This window comes from Pseudorasbora parva, chromosome 8 (genome assembly GCF_024679245.1).
Source record: "Pseudorasbora parva isolate DD20220531a chromosome 8, ASM2467924v1, whole genome shotgun sequence".
Lineage (NCBI taxonomy): Eukaryota > Metazoa > Chordata > Actinopteri > Cypriniformes > Gobionidae > Pseudorasbora > Pseudorasbora parva.
Genome location: NC_090179.1, coordinates 25,688,681 through 25,709,120, shown reverse-complemented (window position 1 = coordinate 25,709,120; position 20,440 = coordinate 25,688,681). Strand labels below are relative to the sequence as shown.

At 37.3% G+C, this 20,440-nt stretch overlaps 2 protein-coding genes across 2 annotated transcripts; one reads left to right on the top strand and one right to left on the bottom strand.

Moving 5' to 3' along the window:
• Positions 1–3,460: 3,460 nt before the first annotated feature.
• clip3 (CAP-GLY domain containing linker protein 3) lies at positions 3,461–15,074 on the top strand. Its single transcript, XM_067450524.1, has 14 exons — positions 3,461–3,613; positions 5,235–5,383; positions 5,495–5,634; positions 8,870–8,963; positions 9,196–9,357; positions 9,585–9,703; positions 10,144–10,380; positions 10,505–10,640; positions 10,773–10,919; positions 11,429–11,563; positions 11,720–11,843; positions 12,090–12,154; positions 12,530–12,602; positions 12,707–15,074. Exons 2-14 carry the CDS (start codon positions 5,254–5,256, stop codon positions 12,762–12,764), a joined length of 1,620 nt encoding a protein of 539 aa, XP_067306625.1. The 5' UTR covers positions 3,461–3,613; positions 5,235–5,253; the 3' UTR covers positions 12,765–15,074.
• Positions 15,075–15,434: 360 nt separating this feature from the next.
• Positions 15,435–16,265, bottom strand: dharma. Its single transcript, XM_067450525.1, has 3 exons — positions 15,947–16,265; positions 15,651–15,838; positions 15,435–15,533 (listed from the first exon to the last, which is right to left on the bottom strand). The coding sequence occupies exons 1-3, from the start codon at positions 16,263–16,265 to the stop codon at positions 15,435–15,437; spliced, it is 606 nt and encodes a 201-aa protein (XP_067306626.1).
• Between the last annotated feature and the right edge of the window lie 4,175 nt (positions 16,266–20,440).

The window sequence follows — 20,440 nt, the reverse complement described above, 5'->3', positions numbered from 1 at the left end:
TACCCGTTGTAGCCCATAAGAGCCCTACATAAACCCTATCTGGGTCCAGTCATTAACCCATATGGGCAGACCCATGTAGGCCCCAAATGGGTGCGACCTGGGTTACCCATATCAGCCGGGTATGAGCCCATCAAGAGACCCATCATTTACCCATATGGGCAGACCCGTGTACGCCCCAAATGGGTGCGACCTGGGTTACCCATATGGGCCTTCATAGGCAAGATCACTGAAAAAGTAGTTTTCAATCAGCTGAACAAATTTTTAAGCTCGAATGGGTACTTTGACAATTTTCAATCTGGTTTCTATCCGCATCACACCACAGAGACAGCACTCATAAAGATTATACACTGTTGACTACAACATACTTCTTGACAGGCTGGAAAATTGGGTCGGGGTCTCTGGGATGGTCCTCAAATGGTCGCAGCCATTATGGCCAGAGGCGAGGGCTCCTTGGCGGCCCTCCTTTTCCGCCTCTTGGGCCTTGGGGTCGGCAGGACTACACAGGATGGCCCACTGGAGGGATAGGTGGAGGAAACTGGCTGTTGTCGAACTGGCAAGGCCGCGTGTTTCTGACGGGACTGGACACAGTCTGAAGGCACACAGTCTCTGGTTTCTCTTCAATCTTGAACAATTTAGGAACAAAATCAGATTGATTGTCTCGACCAGGGAATAGGAACAGGCAGGTTCCAAGAAACGAATGGTGTCCTCATCCAGACCCTTTAGAAATACCACATTAAGCGGGGCATCTGGCCAGCTCACCAGATAGGCAAGCACGGAGAATTCCTCCACATACCTCTCCAGCGGGTGTCTGCTCTTCCTGAGGCCCCACAGGCAATCCTCCGCTGTTGGAACCTCAGTTGGGGACTCTGGAGATAGCGGGACCAGGAAGATGCCCATCTTGTTCAGAAGTCTTGGCGGTTAGGTCCGGTCTTCTGTTATAGATGTTGGATGCAGCAGAGATGAGGAGATCCAGGACTTCCAAACAAAATAGGCTTTATTGAAATCAGACTCAAAGCAGGAAGTACAGGGAGAAAAACACAACCAAAACAGACCACACATGTAACAGTGATTAGGGTAATTAAATGATAATTCAACAAAACGGCTTAAAAGCTTGGATCCCATGAAAGGGGTACTTTGACTGGAGGCGCTGGGAAGATGAATCTGTATTTAAACTGGGTCATTAATGTAGTAGAAATGTGAAATTATTTTTTAATTTGGTGCTTTCTAGACTGAGAAAAGACAGAATTTTTTTTTTTCTCTAATGGGGATGAAAGACAACAATTCCCAGAAAGCTTCACTGCCCTACGAGGCCACTCCCAAAGCCACTGCTACTGAAACACTGGATCACTTTCACGTTTCCACCGTGACTGCATTCATTTTCATAAAATCAGTTAAGTTAGAGAACAGACACGACAATTAAAAACTGAACGTGTCTGTTCAATATGTGATTTAGCCGCTGAGGAAGTGTCAGCACAAACGCTGCAGGAGTCAAATTACATACACTCCTGATGAGCTGAATGAGCTTTCGTGATGAGAGCTGAGGTAAACGCGACCGCACTTGCGGCATAGATTCACAGCGCGTGTTCAGTCTGGCGCGTTTTCAGTTCATGCCTTTGGAAGCTTAACTTTCATTAATTTGAGAAGTTGAAACACTTACTTTGCTCCGCCGACCGCACCGTTTCTATGAATGCCTGAAGCTGCAGCTGTGAGCTGAGTGCTGTGAGTGTGATCTCCCATCCCCTATGTACGAGTTAAAAACATGTAGAAATGGCTCCCTCTACTGGCTTTAGTCTTTCCACTCTGGTCAAAAATTCCTCCGATGACGCAAATTGACATTTGCCAATCACATATAGAGTCGGTGGGTGGGGCCATAATGATGACAGCCGAGTTGCGTTTGGGTGCTTCTAGTAAACACAGAAGAAGATACTTTATATTGAGTTTATATATATATATATATATATATATATATATATATATATATATATATATATATATATATATATATATATATATATATATATATATATATATATATATATAATGTAACACTTAGGTGAATAATGTTAATTATTATTTCTCTTTCATTGTTCTAGAAAAACTTGTACATGTCCATCTATTTTGATGCCAAAGCAATCATTAAAGGGCTATCATCTATCAATGACTCTAAATTCTCTGACAAGAAAACTGTGGCGGTCAGTGCACATTGATCCATCTATCCTAAATCAAAACACCAACAACATTCCATTATATTAATCCGTGAAGCTGCATCTCGTATTTACATAATGTCTACAATTTGTTAGAGAGGATTTGTGAAAAACGCAAGTGCTGAGTCTTGCTTCAACACCTGTGATTGGCCATTGCGTTCAAGAAACCAACAAAGTGATTGGCTACATTGGCCTTTAGCATTAGTTTTTTTCAGGTAACACTTTACAATACAGGTGCATTAATAAGCATTAATTCATGCTTAACTAATGCACAAATAATCAAGAGTTAATGTATTACTAATGGTGAAATAACTTAATAAACTGCATCAGCAACTAATGAGGATTCTACATGATTAATAGATTAAGTAATCATTAAATTGTTATTATAATATGGCATAATGTATTAATTCCTTAATAACATATTATATTAACTAATAATTTTTAATTAACATGTTAATTACCACAGCGGGTCAAGCCATGCATTTCCAGTTGTCTGCTTAAATTAATCATTAGCTAATGATTTATAAATATATCATTATGTTAGGACTTTACTTGTCAGCAGGGCACATGACTATTAACTAATTGATTAAATAATATGTAATTGTGGTTATGGATTTTGAATTAATTTTGAATTAGTTAATAGTCATTGCACAAACGTAATTTCTGAACGTTCTCTGAATGTTCAAAACGTCCAATTTTGTAATCGTTTCAAAACGTTTTTTTTTCTTGGTTATGCTAAAGTTGAGAGAACATCCAATTTGATCATTTTGGAAACATTATTAGAATGTTAGACTTTGTTTTAAATGTTTTCTAAATATTCTAAGACGTTATCCCAATCAAAACATTTCATGGGAAAAAACACAAATGTTTTGAGCTAATTTCTTGAGAACATTATTGAAGACCAACATTGAAGGAACGCTCAATTACCTTAACTGGAATAATGTGTGTTTGTAACTCTGAAAGAACATTGAAAGTATGCCAACGTCCTTGTTAACCGTGATCAGTGTCACGGTAGGCTATTTAAATGTTAGAGCTGACGGTTTCCTGTGGTTGGAGGCGCCAAAGACAATATCTTCAATTTATTGCGCCCGGGTTTAAGATTACAGAAATTCCCTTTAAATGACAAACCGACGCGTTATTGTATAATTATAGATGTTGTCGTTCGTCGTATTTAAAATGGCAGGTGTCTGTAACAGAAAAATATGAAGCACCACAACTAGCAAGTTCTTCTACAATGAGCATCAAGTTTGGTTGAGGAGATGAAGAGAGGAGACTGGTCCAGCCGTGAGTCACAACCGTGACGCAGGCAGAGAGAAGGACAAGGCGCAGCATCCTCTCCATCCTCCATATCACAACAACGACTGACAAAAGAGGGGAAGCAAAATCCTGCCTTTGAGGCTTGTTATCAGGTAAGACGGGTATTATTTCGTTATATGAACTCCGAATTTTCGCTAAATATAAATGGCCTTTTTTCCGTGTGAGAAAAAAAACTGCCTGCTTGTTTTTCATGTGCTGCGTGATGGAGCGTCCATGTTTTCTTGTTGACACAGGGCAATACTTATGCTTTATAAGAGAATGCATGTACACAGTGCACCTGCTTGTATACATTTATAGATGGGTGTAATTTATTTATCGACTATTAAATCAATAATATTGAGAGATTAAAGACAGTGTCAATTCCATTTGTTCACGACCCATTTCTGAATACGCCCCTTTTTGGAGGAATTAAATATTCAGCAGTCTGGTAGCTCAGTTGTGCTATAATGTAAGTAAACTAAAGAATCATATAACCATGCTGTTATTTATTTAGTGAAACACTATTATGAGATTGCATTGTATTACCTAGGCTATGTAGTCTGTTTTCCAATATTAAGCTGACAAGCTTTGATTCTTAACCTTGCAGTCATTATATTTCTTAATTCTGATTCTTAACCTTGCAGCACATTACATTTTGGTGTAATTATGGATATCATTTTCAAAAAGATTTGAGTTCTGATTGAAGTGCCAATTATCATTACAACAAACAAAAACTGTTTCCATGACGTCTATTTTTGTGTAATCGACATATATGTTGTGCATAAACACTATCAATGTCTTCCTCGGTCTGATGCAATAGAAGGGCATTGAAAGCACAAACAGCTAATGTGTGGGCTTGTATATTCCAGCTGCAATTAAAAACCTTTGTATGAATACATAATGTATTATTAAAAAGAGCAAGAAGTGCTAAAGCTCATATTCACTTTGATCATTGCTTCTACACGGAGTATCTGGACTTTTTTGTAATAGGAATCACAATAAAAATCTGATAAATTACTCATCAAACATACATGAATCTGTACAGAACTCAATGTAAAATCAAGTGATAGCTAACATATAAGATTATGATTAATTGGCTTTTGAAGATACCAAGGAAATAAGTTTTGATTTTATTATGACAATAGATATAGATGTTTTTCACTAAATGACATTTAATTTTCGTTTTAATATTCACCTTGGTCACATAAATTGCAGGTAAAAATTATAAAATATAATGTAAATGTACATATGTTGATACCTTCTCACTGTCTACTTTGCAAATATGCGGTGTAACTTCCAAATTAATTTAATAAATGTAGGTTCACGGTGGTGATTCTTAAGTGCACATACTGTAGCATTGCCTAGAATTGTCTGAATAAGTTCCTGAATGTTATTTTGATGGCCGACTGAGCAGAATAGAGTTACGGGCATCTGAGACATCAAAGTAAATTGCAGTGAGTTATAGTGAGCATGGATCTCCAGTAAGATGGCGCAGTAAGGCCCGACCTCTCCTCTGTTCCAACAGACAGTGCTAGAAGCAATGAGTCACTCATCTGCTTCACTAGACTCCACATTAAACTTAGAGACTCATAGAGAGAAATATATGTGGAGTAGACTAGAAGATCATGATCGTACGTCTCATATAACTTATTCTGTTATTGAACAGGGATCAAACGCAAAAAATACTGAGAGTGTAAAAGATGTCGGTATGAATATATATGAATATGTGTCCAGGCCCAATCACATAAGCAGAATGACGAAAGAGGAAACTTCTGATGTGGAAGAGGCCCAGCCTGGCTCTGAGTTCATCAGCCCTGTTCATGAACCCCGCAAGAAGCCCATGGTGCATCCATCTGCACAGGCACCACTGCCCAAGGACTATGGTGGGTTTAACAACTCAGATCTACTCACAAATATTACAGAGAGAGCAAAAAGAAATATAAACCTGAAGATTATTTTTCTAAATTTCTGTATTTTACTTGCTTCTATTTCAGCGTTTACCTTCTTTGATCCAAATGATCCAGCCTGCATGGAGATTCTGACAGACTCTCGGACCACAATCCCAGAACTGTTCGCTATTATCCGCCAATGGGTTCCACAAGTTCAACACAAGATTGACATCATAGGCAATGAGGTGAGAGACCGTCTAATAATTAAAGTCTTAAGAATTTACCTGGAATTGCTGAAATTATAACCAAGAAACCTGCTAAAAAAAATTAAGGGCACTAACAAAACATATTCATGCAAGTATTCGTTTTTTATACTGACTGAATGAAGCGAGTGAACCATAAATAAATGTCATGTCTGCAGTTATTGAGAGGTGGTTTGAGTTTCTATTCAGATGCAGGCATTTCAGATTTTGAGGATGGGGTCTGGTTTCTAATCCATGGGTTGTGTTCAAACTTGTTGAAACCTTTTGTCCTTTTACCTTTTTTGAGAGTTGTTTCATGCATTTCTGAGAAAATGTTTTCAGCTCTCTTTTTAATCGTTTTTTAAATAATGGACATGCTTGAGTACAGAGTGTAGGCCTTTGGAACAATGTTTGCCATGTCTTAAGTTTTATATTAACTTTTGCAAAAATGATTTGGTTGCAATACATGTAAATAAATGTTAGTTGACTACCCACTACTAAAAGTCTTTCTTGGTTCAGTTTTCCTTTTAAACATTGTACTGAGAAAGGGCTATAATGTTAGCCTGACAAGCCAGACCCACATCAAGATGTTTGGTCTGGAAACTCACCATTGACAGGGCTCAATCTGAGGGGCGGGATAAACAGTTGTCTTTCATACTCCCTCTGCACGCGATAGGATAGCGCTACAACCAACCAGAGCAACGAAGGTGAAGCAGAGCTTGTTGACAGATTAAACTTTCGCCATATCCGGTCGGCAAAACTCCGAACACATCTTCTCTTCTTAAGAATGACTTCAGTGCCGTTCTTTGTTCTTTTCTCAGGGAAAAGCCCAAGTCTTTCAGAGTCGCGGCCAAAGGCAAAGCTGATTCGAAAGACCGCTGTTCGCCAGTTTCTAAGCACGCAAGCGCAACTCGGCCGTCATTATGTTAAGCCCCGCCCACCGACTCTATACACGATGTGATTGGCCTGACCAGAGTTTGACGTTTACAGCTCAGAAGTGTATTGAGAGTTGCTAGACGACACTGGCGGCAAATTAGATTTGCTGCCACTAGGGTGCGTCTAGATTTCTAGGCTACCATAATGTTAATTTACACATTACATTTAGTTAGTTCATGTATTCTCTGGGTATCAAATCAATGACCTTGGTGCCCTAGATATATAGCAAAGACACACACAAACTTTAGCGCGTTAGCAAAATGTAGGCTAAGATAAAAGTGCATGGGTAACAGAGAAGGAGCCCAGCAAGCAAATGCATCATTTCACCGTCTAGGTTAACTATAGATCCGGTATAGTCTGGCTATAGTTGTATCACATAGGCAGACCTTCAGTCTCACGGCAGAAGTTCGGGACTCCATCGCAGTTTTCATTGGTCAAGGGTCACCCTAGAGGACGTTTGACTGGCATTTAACGCAACCAATCACATTTAGCTTTGTTCTGCGTCATGTTTAGGGGTGTGACCTTGTAAAGTCGATGTCCCGCAATAACAGGACATTTGTCATCTAAATATCACTGTCATTTCCCATTTATGACCCTGTCACACTGTTTCATAATGAAATTTAAAACATAGCCTAGCATAAAAGCTTTCTAACATTATATTTTGCCAACAAACTAAAATCAAAACTGTGATAAGGCTTTGTACATTTATAAAACAGCAACAGACAGGGATTAAATTTAGAAAGTCTGTTTGTGCTTTGCTCACACGATCAGCTGGTGATCTGGTGAAATATTAATTTTCATTTATTTTATAGTAAACTTGTTTTATAATGTATGGATATTACTGTCATAGGTATAATTATATAAATCATTATTATATTATTGTAATAGTTGTTTGGTATCTTAAAACACCAGTGTCAATATAATGTCGACTTGACCAAACTAAAAAGATCTTTCAGCCCTCTTTAATGTCCCGGTACATTCAATGTTTTTTTTTATTATCAATTTGCGCTTTGTAACTCTTAAAGTGCACCGGATTGATGTGAATTCAACCAATCAGATGACGACTTCGAAACTCCTGAAGTGTGCCATATGCATCCGACATTCAGCCGACGGTCTGTGGGTGTGACGTCTGAAACTGAGACTAGCCTATAAGTGTAACCCACTTCTAGGCAAAATAAGCTTAAATTTTACATGCATCGAATTTTACAATTATTCTTTTTTGCTAAAATAACTTGCGAGATGTATGATATTCCATCATGTACGCAAAGTCAACAGAAATTGCAAGCTGTTTAATTTCTTTGACATGTTCACCTTCTAATAGTCTAGTCTATTCTTGGACTATAGTTAGACATCTATTCACTGACAGCCCAAATTCACTGACAGCCCAATTTTGCCATCTTTTAGCTTAGATGTCAGGGCTGAGTTTGAGCGGCTATTAGATATCTTTTAAATGCACAATTGCTTGCTGGGAGGCACCTCTCTGTAGAACGGTGTCCCTAGAGATAGTAGAGCTGCAGGGATTGATGGCAGCGGTTATAAGCTTCCTACATTTGACTGATCTCTCCATTGAGTTCTGCCGTAAATCAGCTCCACCTGTCAGATATAGCTGAAGAACTCCTCTCACTGCCCAGTACCCACCAGTATCTGGCCTTGTGATTATGAGTAATCAAAGTAAGAGGTTTCAAGTTCATAAGGTTATACATTTTCACAACCCTTGTGAAAAGACCAGCTTAAACCAGCCTGTAGCAACATTAAAGGCTAAGAGAAAGAAGAACCTGACCAGTCTGGGGGATACAAAAACTTTTTCAAGCAGGAAAATCTCAGGAAGAGGATTACAATTGTGAATTGATAAGATTTTTAAAAACAGAATTTTGGAAACAAAATTTGTGATTTCATATTTTCCCATTTTTTTTGTTGAAAATCTGTTATCCTTTAGTATGCACTTGAAAATGTGTTTATTTTCAGTTATAGTTGCACTCTTATTAGTGAATAAAACCTCACATCAGCAACCTTTTCCACAAAATGGCTACTATGCATTAAGAAAATATGACGTTGAGGATGACTCTGCAAAAAGGTTTATTTCTATCACGTGTAATCAATAATAATTGTCTTAATTTTTCATCATTAGAGTGCATCTCACTAATATGGCTCTTGTCCAGCTTTAAAAGTGGCTATTTGCTTTTGAAAAACTTCATCTACTCAAGAATAGAAATGCAATGCGAGTCTGCATCCAGATGCATGCAAGTCCATCATGTGTTGATCATCTCTTGATGTTATTTCACATTGTCACAATTGCTTTCAGATTTTAAAGCGAGGTTGCCATGTCAATGACCGTGATGGCCTGACAGATATGACTCTTCTCCACTACTGCTGCAAAGCAGGGGCTCATGGAGTAGGTAAGTGACATTGGAGACAACGGTTGGAAGTCGTTGCCCTGACTTGCCTTACAATCCACAATCCAAACCTGACATTTCTCTGCTATTTATATAATTAAAGCTTAACGACTTCTAGTTCTTAATCCTTTAATTTCCCTTACTTAACTGTGCATTTCACACCTGTCAACATTAAAAGCAAATCTAGCCTGCAGCAGGTGGCCGTTCCTATAGTAACTATGTGTTTTCCTCTCAGGTGATCCTGAGGCGGCGCTGCGGCTGTCCAATCAGCTGATAGCTCTTGGAGCTGATGTGAGTCTTCGCAGTCGCTGGACCAACATGAACGCCCTCCATTATGCAGCTTACTTCGATGTGCCAGAACTGATTCGTGTTTTACTCAAAGCCTGCAAGCCTAAAGGTGACTTCCAAAAGCATAACGAGTGTTCATATTCATGAAGGCATCTGAGCTTTTCAAGTAGAATCTGGCCACATTCTCATACACAAGCTGAGGTAGAGAATGCAAAATAGTTAGTCATTTAGAAAGTGTCAAGTAGAAACAAATGATAAAATGGCTAATGAGTATTTGGAAACTTACTACATTTTACACTAACAAGTAGGGTGTCTGTTTCTCTTCTCTCTGCACAGTCCTTAACTCCACCTGCAGTGACTTTTATCATGGCACAGCCCTGCACATCGCCGCCTCCAACCTCTGCCTGGGTGCTGTCAAGTGTCTGCTCGAGCATGGAGCCAACCCTACTGTCAGAGTGAGCAGCACTATTTTCAGCATCACTATAATCTAATAATCTTTTGTAACATTATATATGTCTTTACTGTCATTTTTGATTAGTCACTAATCAAGGTTAGGCAAAAACTTTTGAATGGCGGTGTATATTACAAATATTACTGGCACCTTGACAAATTGCTTTGATACATTTTTTTTAGGTTTGTTTGAGTAGAAAGTTGTAAAGAACAGCATTTATCTGAAATAAAAATCTTTTATAAGCATCGTAAATGTCTATAATGTTACTTTTGATCCAATTAATCCAAATCTGAAATCTTCTAATCTGTAATCTTTAAAATCTTCTAACCCCAAACTTTTGAACAGTAGTGTATAGTACAGTAGGCGATAACTGTAATCTCAAGATCATAATTATTAGCCTGCTTAGACTAAAACTAACCAATATAAACTCTCTGCATGTTTCAGAATGATAAGAGTCAAGAGCCTGCTGAGGTTGTCCCTGACCCCATGGACATGAGTCTGGATAAAGCTGAAGCCGCCATGGTGGCTAAAGAGCTGAAACAGTTGCTGCTGGACGCAGTGCCTCTCAGCTGTAACCTACCCCGCGCCACCCTGCCCAACTATGACAACATCCCTGGCAACCTCATGCTCTCCTCCCTGGGCCTCAAACTAGGGGACCGTGTGGTGCTGGATGACACAAAGGTGAGATTAGTCTCAGTTAGATTAGTCTTTGTATTAAAGACTTTGGAGAATGAATGCGGTGTAAAAAGTCTGAAGGTTCCTAGAGAAGATGGGCTTTATAAAACGTAATGCCTCTCTTCTGCAGACTGGTACCCTCCGTTTCTGTGGCACCACTGAGTTTGCTAGTGGGCAATGGGTTGGTGTTGAGCTGGACGAGGCGGAGGGCAAGAATGACGGGAGTGTGGGTGGAATCCGCTATTTTATCTGCTCCCCAAAACAAGGTGTGTTCTCTTCATTTCTGTATTATAAAAGTCATGTGTAATGACAACTGAGAGCTTAAATTGATTCAGTATTTGGATGAAATAATCTGATTTCTGGAGTTTTATATTTAGCATACATATGTATTTTTTCAGGCATCTTCGCTCCTGTGTCAAAAATCAGCAAAGTTCTTGAGCAGACCCCCTCTTCGGTCACCTCCACCCCAAAAACCCCTCGCATGGATTTGTCTCGTGTCACCGGCAAGATCAAGAAAGACAAAAAAGAGAAAGATCGTGTGAAGAGTGAGTGATAATTCATCTGTTTGATATGTGTGAAATGATTCAGCTGAATTACCAATGTTTATCTTCTATCAAATGGCCAAATCACTGTTTAGACCTCGGTTAATAAGTGACCACTTAAACTAAAGCATAGTATAGTATAGAATACTGCACTAATGGAAAATATTAGTGGAATAATTGTTCAGAATAATAAAAGAAGTCTCTTATGCTCACCAAGGCTGCATTTAACTGATTAAAAACTACAGTAAAATCAGTAATACTGTGAAATGTTATTACAATAAAAAAAAAACTATTTTTTATTTCAATATATTTTAAAATGCTATTTTGTTGCTGTGATGGCAACATTGCATTTTTAAGCATTACTCTGGTCTTCAGTGTCACATGATCCTTTAGAAATCATTCTAATATTCAGATTTTTCTGGTAAAATAGAAAAGTTATTTTCTTTTAGTAAACCATTTATTTATCTGAGGTTTGTCATCTGAGTTGCACATTTATTTATTTTTTCTAACAGCTCAGAGAAAGAAGTCTCTATCCGGGGTCAGTTTGGATCCTGATGGAGTCAAGGTTGAGGTTGGGGATCAGGTGCTGGTGGCAGGCCAAAAACAAGGGATTGTCCGCTTTTTTGGAAAGACAGACTTTGCCCCTGGTATGTGTGAAGGTCTAAGCTGGTATATTCTAATGATATGAGAAGTCAGACATAATGATTTGTGATTCCTTAATAACTAATGTAAAATGAGCCATACAAGTACCATATTTTGCCATGAGTATTTAATATTTTGTGTGTGTGCATTCTTGTGATCAGGATATTGGTTTGGTGTGGAGTTAGAGCAGCCCACTGGAAAGCATGATGGCAGTGTATTTGGAGTGCGTTACTTCCACTGTTTGCCAAAATATGGGGTTTTTGCACCACCATCCCGTGTTCAAAGGTAAAATCTTCAACCTATTTACAGTTAACACGACCATGTTCTGCTGTATTTGGTTGAGTATGAACAGACCATTTCCTTCCACTTAGGGAGGAGGAAAGGTTTCACTGTTATGAAAGGATAATGATAAAGTACATGAACAATGTTAGGGGTGGGGCTGAAGTAAATGTCTTTGTGAAACCATCTGGTGTAAGATGAGGAGAACATTTCAACGGTGAAAAACTGGGACACATTTTTTCGATCTTGCAGAATTGCAGGTCCAAAAGATCCCCAGGGGGATGGGACACTAGTGAAGAAAGTCCACCAGGTGACTAGTAAGTACAAGATAAGGAGCATGTTTATCAATGGAACATTATGAATTTCTTTCCCTGTTTTTAAAGCAACATTTTTCACAATAAGAGTGTGTGTATTCATATGAATAAACAACACTCACTCCCAATTAGTGCTCCATTTTGCATGTATCTTGTCAGTTGGGCATACAGAGACCTCTACTGTCCATAATGTGTAATAGCATTAAGAAGTTTCCCCCTTTAGTTCAGCTGCATGATTGCATGTAGTCAAAGAGCAGTAATATATAATAATACTTATTATGCAATGAGCATCATACAGTATGTATAAGAATGGACAACAGTCCCACATGGCAGTCTCAGGTACATGTTTGTAATGTTTCTACCTCCTCTTCTCTTCAGTGTCCCAGCCGAAGCGGAATTTTAATGCGGTGCGATCTCCGAAAGACATAACATCTGAAAGTTCCATATCCAGGTATGCTTGTGTCCCACAAATAACATATCCGTTTGGCGGCAGCTGTGAATCTATAATGCGTCCTGTGTTGCAAAATTAAGCAGCATTTTACTTTTATGTTGTAGCAGGTTGCTGTTCTGTTGCTGGTTTCCCTGGATGCTCCGTGCAGAGATGCAGTCCTAAATCCACTTCTTACATTTTTAATTCTACACCCCCTCTGTTCCTCCTCAAGATAAAATCCAACCCACTCTGTGTACTTCCATTATTCATATGTGCTTCTCTCTGTGAAATACCCAGACTGCTGTCCCACCCCTTTGACAGCAATTCAATAGCAAAAAAATAGTGCCTTGTCAAGTAACTAACGTCCTGCATTCCGATGATTGAATTATAGACGAACAATCTTTTATGAAATCAAAATAAGGGAAAATCATCCCCACTAAAAGCCATTCATATCTCTCTATCTGCTCAGTTTTTTTTTTTTTTTTTTTTTTTTTTTGCTAAACCACTGTTGGTAGATTATTGGCAGTATTCAAGCTTGATAATACAGTCATGATACAGAAAATGATGCTTGTACATCTGTTTTAATTTGTAAAGGTGCTTTTTTTGTTTTGTTTGGAAACATGCTGCTGTATTATGCACCTTTATTATCTTACTTTTCAGTATTTTATAATATATAAACGTTGGTTTCTAAGATTCAAATGCCTTTAAATGAACTAGTAGGTGAAATATTATTAGGAAACTAATCTAAAAAAATCTATAAAAAAACATCAAATGATCTTGTGCTCATCACAATTTATGTAGTCTGAAAATATCAATGCTGCCAATGTGAAAAAGAACAGGGTTTTTGTCATCTGAGCCCAATGCGTTCTTCATCTACAGTGAATCTGCAAGTGTATAGATTAAAATATAGAATATGTTGCATGAAGTATGCAGGCATGGGCACGTTTTTAGCTCCTAAACTGCTCTGAAATGAGGTGAGGCCTGCTTTGATATTATGAGTTAACAAATAGCTTTTCATCAAATTAAAATCTACCACAAAACCAAAGCGCAAACTCCATGATCTAGCAAAAGCTAAATGACTGTATCTTTTACTCCAAAAGATAAGAATCACACATCAATGATGCAACTCTTAAGAGGAGGCATGTTCATCCTTGACTTTTCATTAAAAAAACAAGGAGAAAATTAAAGGATTCATCTATTTTCTAAATCCAAATAAACCATATAAATTCAATCACAATCATGCTTCTCTAACCAAAAAATAATAATTAATTAAAAATTAAATGCATTTGCATTATCTGGTAGTTTAAAGTGAAGTACAATTTGCTCCTTGTACAGTTTATTTTTTAACAAAAAATTCAGAATCAATCTTCATCTGTCGTCTACAGTCAAAAGATGCTCGGCCAGACTACCTATCCCTTCTCACTCTCCCTCCATCAGTTTTCACTTGGATCAGTTTTGTAAATGCTGTTCTTTCAAATCCTGATTGTGAAAACAGTATGTGCTTATGATATTGTAATCAAGTGTGTGGGTTATAACAGCAATATTTACTCTTGTGTCAACATGCTATATGAATATGGGTAGAAATCTGTCTACTTTATTACCACCTATGGTAGCACAGCATGAGTAAAAGTGTCTGTCCATAATAGATGACCAGGGATCAGCCAAAAGTATAAGACAGGTGACTTGAGCACTCTCCTTCTTGTGAACACTGCATTGATTTACAAAAAAGAGCAACTTGCAAAATTGAAAATGTACTGCTTGAGCAGGTCTTGACAGCTTTTGATTTCTTCAGCCGCCATGCCATTATTTCATTGAAGAATTCTTGAATTTGTGTGTGGTAGGTTTAGCAATGACGCTGTAGTGAGTAGAATAGTGCATCTTCTGATGGAGTGCAAAGATCCGCTCACAAAAATAAATAAAAATAAATTGTGCATTATCATTTTGTGACTTATAGAGTACAGTATATTGCTTTATGGTGACTTCAAGTTGTACGACGCATTAATATATCACTGGTATTTACCTTGATTTCAGGACAAGTCACATTTGGTTTTTGATGCCAAAAGGACAGTAATTTCATATGTAACTCGCACTGACTGGCTCACCCTCCACGCTTTCAAGAGATTCAGTGTGACATCTAGCATTGTCAGCAAAACTTTCTGTCATTTTCTATCCAGTTGTGTAATTGGTATAGTTCATTTGTAAACATTTATTTGTCTGAGAAAATATATATTTTAATAATTTCACAAGGTACTTTTTTAACGTCTTGTGCTTTGTTTTCATGTTAACTATACTCTGTAAATCGGATTAATGTGGATCTTATTCATGAATTCAGTTTTGGATTTGATGGACAACATACTGTACTGCATGCTGTATACATTTGCAGGTTTCTTTTTCCTACAGTATATCAGCATGAAAAAGCCTATTAATTACTTAAAGTGAAACTCTATCCTAACTATGGATATATGAATAATAAACATTAGTGTTTTATACTTAGTTTGACTGTTGTTTTGGTTGATTATCTATCTATCTATCTATCTATCTATCTATCTATCTATCTATCTATCTATCTATCTATCTATCTATCTATCTATCTATCTATCTATCTATCTATCTATCTATCTATCTATCTATCTATCTATCTATCTATCTATCTATCTGTCTGAACAGTTAGGCCTAATATCCATCCATCCATTCATCCAAACAAGTGAAACTCAAGTTTATTTCACTGAGAAATTGTTTATTTTGTTTAAAAAATTACATTTGTAAAATAAAAACACACCGTGTAATTAAAAACAGCAACATTGCAGTCATTATCATCGAGTCACTAAGCCTGTGTTGACATATTTCAATAAATTAATCTGATTCCTGATGATCATCGGCAGCGCGCCTCGTGTTCTTGTCATTGCAGGTTGTCTGCCTCTTTCTGCGTGCACGTCGATTCTTGAACCACACCTAAAATATATATTTTTAAAACATTGGATTTTAGGATTTTAGTCATTTTATGTATTTCGATAGAAACGTTAGAACAAAAATATGAAATACTGTCACTGCTAAAGAGCGTTATCATACCCGCACAGTCTCCTCGCTGAGGCCGGCGTTTTTGGCTAAGTCCGCCCGGGTTTCAGCGGTCGGGTAGTCCGTGAGTGCGAAGAGCCGCTCGAGCTGCTCCGTCTGGTTGTCGGTGAAAACCGTTCGGATTCGACTGCGCTGTCTCTGACCTACAGTTTGGTGGCAGTGATTCTCCGCTGTTTCACAACCTGAAGGCAATATATATTAAAAAAAAACATTTTTTTTTTTTTAAAACAATAGGCCTACCAAAAATAAATGATATAGGCTATGTTTAAAAACAAAGGAAAAGGGCATACCTGACAGGGCAAAAGGCCACTGTTGACCTGCATAGTAATTTGAATTAAAGGGTGGTTGATAATATGAGACTGGAACGCAGCAGCTGTACATTCCTGCCCATGATGATGATGATGATGATGATGGAAAGTTAATCATCAGTGCTGCATGGTCACAATGACCTCTAGAACCATTCTGGTAGAGCAGGTCCAGTTTGGTCAAGTGCCCTGGGAAATCCTGAGAAGATGCTGGATGATCCACTTCAGATGGCTCTGCTGTCTGTTTGCTGGCATCTCCCAAGATGTAATCAATAGAGAAGTTTGAAAACTTCTGAGTTGCCATGTTCTAGTAGGGGTCTAGAGAAGCTGGTGATGCACTCTTTCCTCTTGCTCTCTCTCTCTCTTAATGACTTGGAGCCAGAGAGTTGTATTTGTACCCCTGAATCTTTTTAGATTAGAGGTATTAATGTATTTAATATCGTTCCATTAGCACCTATTTGTAAAGGTGGAAGTTTAAAGCATTTACCTTTTGAAGATCCACTTTGAAGATCCCCTTTTAATCTGACACATGAAATACACCTGTAAATGTTCTTATGAATGTTTATCGATCACTTCGATACTACACGTTACTGACTTTAATGCATTATGGTTTAATATAAAATACTATGATACAAATGTCTGACTTGATAAGACTTTTTATAGTATCTCTATATTTGCATTAAGAAACGTCTTACTGAAAGGTTATATTTTAGGCTAATTATTTTTATTAATTTTATAATAAATAAATAGGCTAAATCCCATGGAACGTACGGAAAAATAACTTTTAAATTTAAAAATATAATTACATTAAGGCTATGGGATATAAAAAAATGATGCAACATGTTTCATGGTATTAGATTATACTGGATACATTTTATACTGAATTAAGTTTATCATCATTATAATGAAATAACTTGACACGTGTTCAAAGAGACGCGCTTTGAAATTGCGACGTCAAACGTGTTGTCTGAAGATAAAACAGATGAAAATCATTTTGATATACATATTCAAAGAGGTCAAGAGTTTTTTGATAATAATGTTCTTTCTTTCTTGCCTATTTTAATTTGTGTTTTAATTACAGTTTACCTTACGCTATCATAATGAATAATAGGATATAAAAAACGCTCCATATCATAGAAGCCAAAACATATCTAATTGGTGAATAAATGTCGCCATCTTGTGGTTTTATTTAGAAACTTCGATAAAGCTTATACAAATTAATAAACAACTATACATTATAAAGAACAAATTAGCCTTATAGATTTAGACCAAATTCAATAATTTAAAATAATGAATTTAAATATTTTTTTTAATAATTTAAGTAATAATGGCTCCTTTTTAATACCATTCACTGCCCTGTTTTATTATAGGCTAAGATAGCATTGATTCCACAGCAAGCAATAATAAATGATAGCATCATTTAAATATAGCCTAGTCCATTGGACAGGACAAAACAAGGACTGCATTATCATATTATTGCTAAATGAGACCACTGTCTGTGGATAGTGGAATTATTCAAAAGCTTTCAGCGTTGCATGCTTGCATGCCAATAAATGAGGGTTAACTCAAGATTAAATGATCATGGTTATTTTAAAGCACGAGCCACAGCTGTAGCTTATAGGGATGTCACAAGTATTGTCTAAGCGAGTGTGCCTTTTACAAACCAGCAGATTCTCCCAATATAACTCAGCTTACATCATTAATATTCGAATCTTTTTAAGCTACTTGGGTTTACAAAGAATACACATGAAAATCCCTCTGAGCGGATATTGGTTTTGCCTTTTTGCCAAATGACATCATTTGATAATCTGCAAGGCCCACACAGCGCATACAGAAAATGAAAATACTACATGTCCTTCATTGCAGCCTACTGAAGATTTTTTATGTATTAAACACAAACCATTACTATCAATGCCCTGATGATCAGTTACAGGATTAGGTTGAAAGAATCTGTGAATGAGTATGATCTTTAAATGAAAGGTTCTTGGCTCTTCCATTCAGATCATAACAATTTGTAAGCTCTTTGATACATGAAGGACTTTCATTAAAAATAACATCAAATCAAAGAGGGCATTGTTTTTCCAGTAGCAAGATAACTTATGTGTTTAATTAGCCAGTATCTTCCACTTCAAAAGTACAGCAACTCACACTAAACAAACCTCATTTGCATGATAAAGGCAATAATCTGATTCAAAGCATTGAACTGAATCATATGGTTGACCCATATTCAGCTCTGCGATATGTTTAGAGAACATCCAGTGTGGTTGTAAGCATCCATCTGTACAGCCAGGATTTGCACAATGCCACTGACAAGCATTGATATGATTTGAGCCAATAGGCAATTAACAAATGCATGAACTCCTCCAAACAGAGCTGGATGTTCATTGAGAACTCCCAACTACAGCTCTGCCAAATCAAACTGATCCGGGGATGAAATTCAAGCTCCAGTGAGTTAGATAGATGTGCACCAAGAGGAAGTTGGGACATTCTAATCTAAAGCAATCAGTTCAAAGCACAGACAAAAAGGGCGATTTTGAAGGTGATACTCTCTCTCTTGTCACTTACTTCAATCAAATTATTAATGATCAAAGGTATAGGATATTTGGGCACAACAGCTATTTCTATAAGAAATTGACCAGACAGATGGTGTTTGGATTTAAGATTAGCTGAGATGAATTCAGGCAGTTGCAAGAGTGGATCATGTCTAGCGAAAAGTAAATATGTTACTTTTAAATATGTTTACGTTTATGTACTTGCTAAACCATCCTATTGAAAAAAAGAGCATCTAGCATGTTATTTGCATGCAATAGATCAGTGAGTCCTTTTATTCCTCTGGTTCTCTGAGGGTGACAGCAAGCTGAACTATACTGTATTAAAGGCCAAGCTTCTCCTTGACTGTTCTTGACTTGATGGCTGGGAAAGCAACTCGTATCTCATCCCAGGTAAGATTGTCTGCATCAGGCCGATCTGATTTGTTACCCCGTCACAAAGAAATTTGAATTATGAACAGTGTGTCATGGACTCAGTCAAGTACCTGAAGGTCAGCTTTTCAAATTCAACTTACACCTGCTGCTCCTGATATACTGTAAGAGCAGAACAAATGTCACTGACTAAATGTATTCCAAGAAAAGGTATTTATCACAGTGGACAGAAACCAGAGGAGTTAGCACAGGTTCCTGATTTTTTTTTAAACATTTAGGCCATGCTTAAATGTATTTCCAGTCATTGCAATAGCAATTGCAACATGGAGTATGCAGTGACAGAACATTTTAGGTGAATTCAAGTGGCTTGGGACTTCTTGGGGCTTCTGTCATTGAGATGACTGGAAAAAATGTGTCCCAATCAATTTGAATTCACCCCAAAAAGAGTTAGTTCACACAAAAAAATATGGGTTACTTTATTTTATAGATGTGATGTAGTTATATTGTAGCAACACAGTCAAATAAGTAGCCTACTATTGAGTAATTTTAATTAACTACATACTTTCTTTAGAGTTGCTAAGGTTAGGGTTTGGTTTGGCTTACTTGTAATTATAATTTACTGTTATTACTATAGTAAGTACATGTAGTAACATGCAACTATGGCACCTTAAAATAAAGTGTTACCAAATTCTTGTTGTTCCAAACCCATGACTTTAGTTCATATGTGGAAAATAAATGTATATATTTTTAAGGAATTCAAAGAGATTTCTGTCCCCCATTGAAAGTCTATTCACTTGTTTGAAGTGAATAGACTTTCAATGGAGTGGGAACCATTAAACATATAATCATTGTGTTTTGAAGATAATGAACAAAAGTGTTTGGAACGACATGAGAGTGAGAGTAGCCTAATTGATGACAGGTGATAATTTTGCTGTTGTAGTGAATATCCCTTTAAGATGATCTAAAGCTTTGGTTTACAAATTGGGCTCTGGGTGCTAGAAAATCTAAAGGGAGAAAAAATACAGTGAATTATAACATTTAGTTAAGCAAATCAAAATACACGTGTTTTAGAGTGCCTAGAGATACATATGCTTCAAGTGTGGCTTAATAATCTTTCTCCAGAGGACTGTGTTATTACTGTTGATTTTACAGTCGAGTCATCATCACTGCAACCCGGTTCTGACCGAACATGCTCAGGAGACTATGGATTCTTCTAGAAAGAGCTAAGCTAAAGTATAACACCCAAGATAAGATTTAGACAACACAATCTCTTTTTTTGTGATGGTGGGGGACAGGAAGACACGAGGCTTTTAAGTGAGAAAAGACTGCTCATTTTCTGCCCGTTTCTTCATGGTTGAAACATAGGGTTGACCTAATTTCGTCTGCTTTGGCTCGTGAGATAATGTGAGCAAAGCTTCTGGTGTCCTTTGAAACCCCTCAAAAGAAGACATCTTATATGAGCACACTCATTTGAGACACTTTGAGGTTTACAGTACTGTGATGAATGGAAGATATTGACAAAGCCCGAGATCAGAGGCTGACGATGAATATGTTTAAC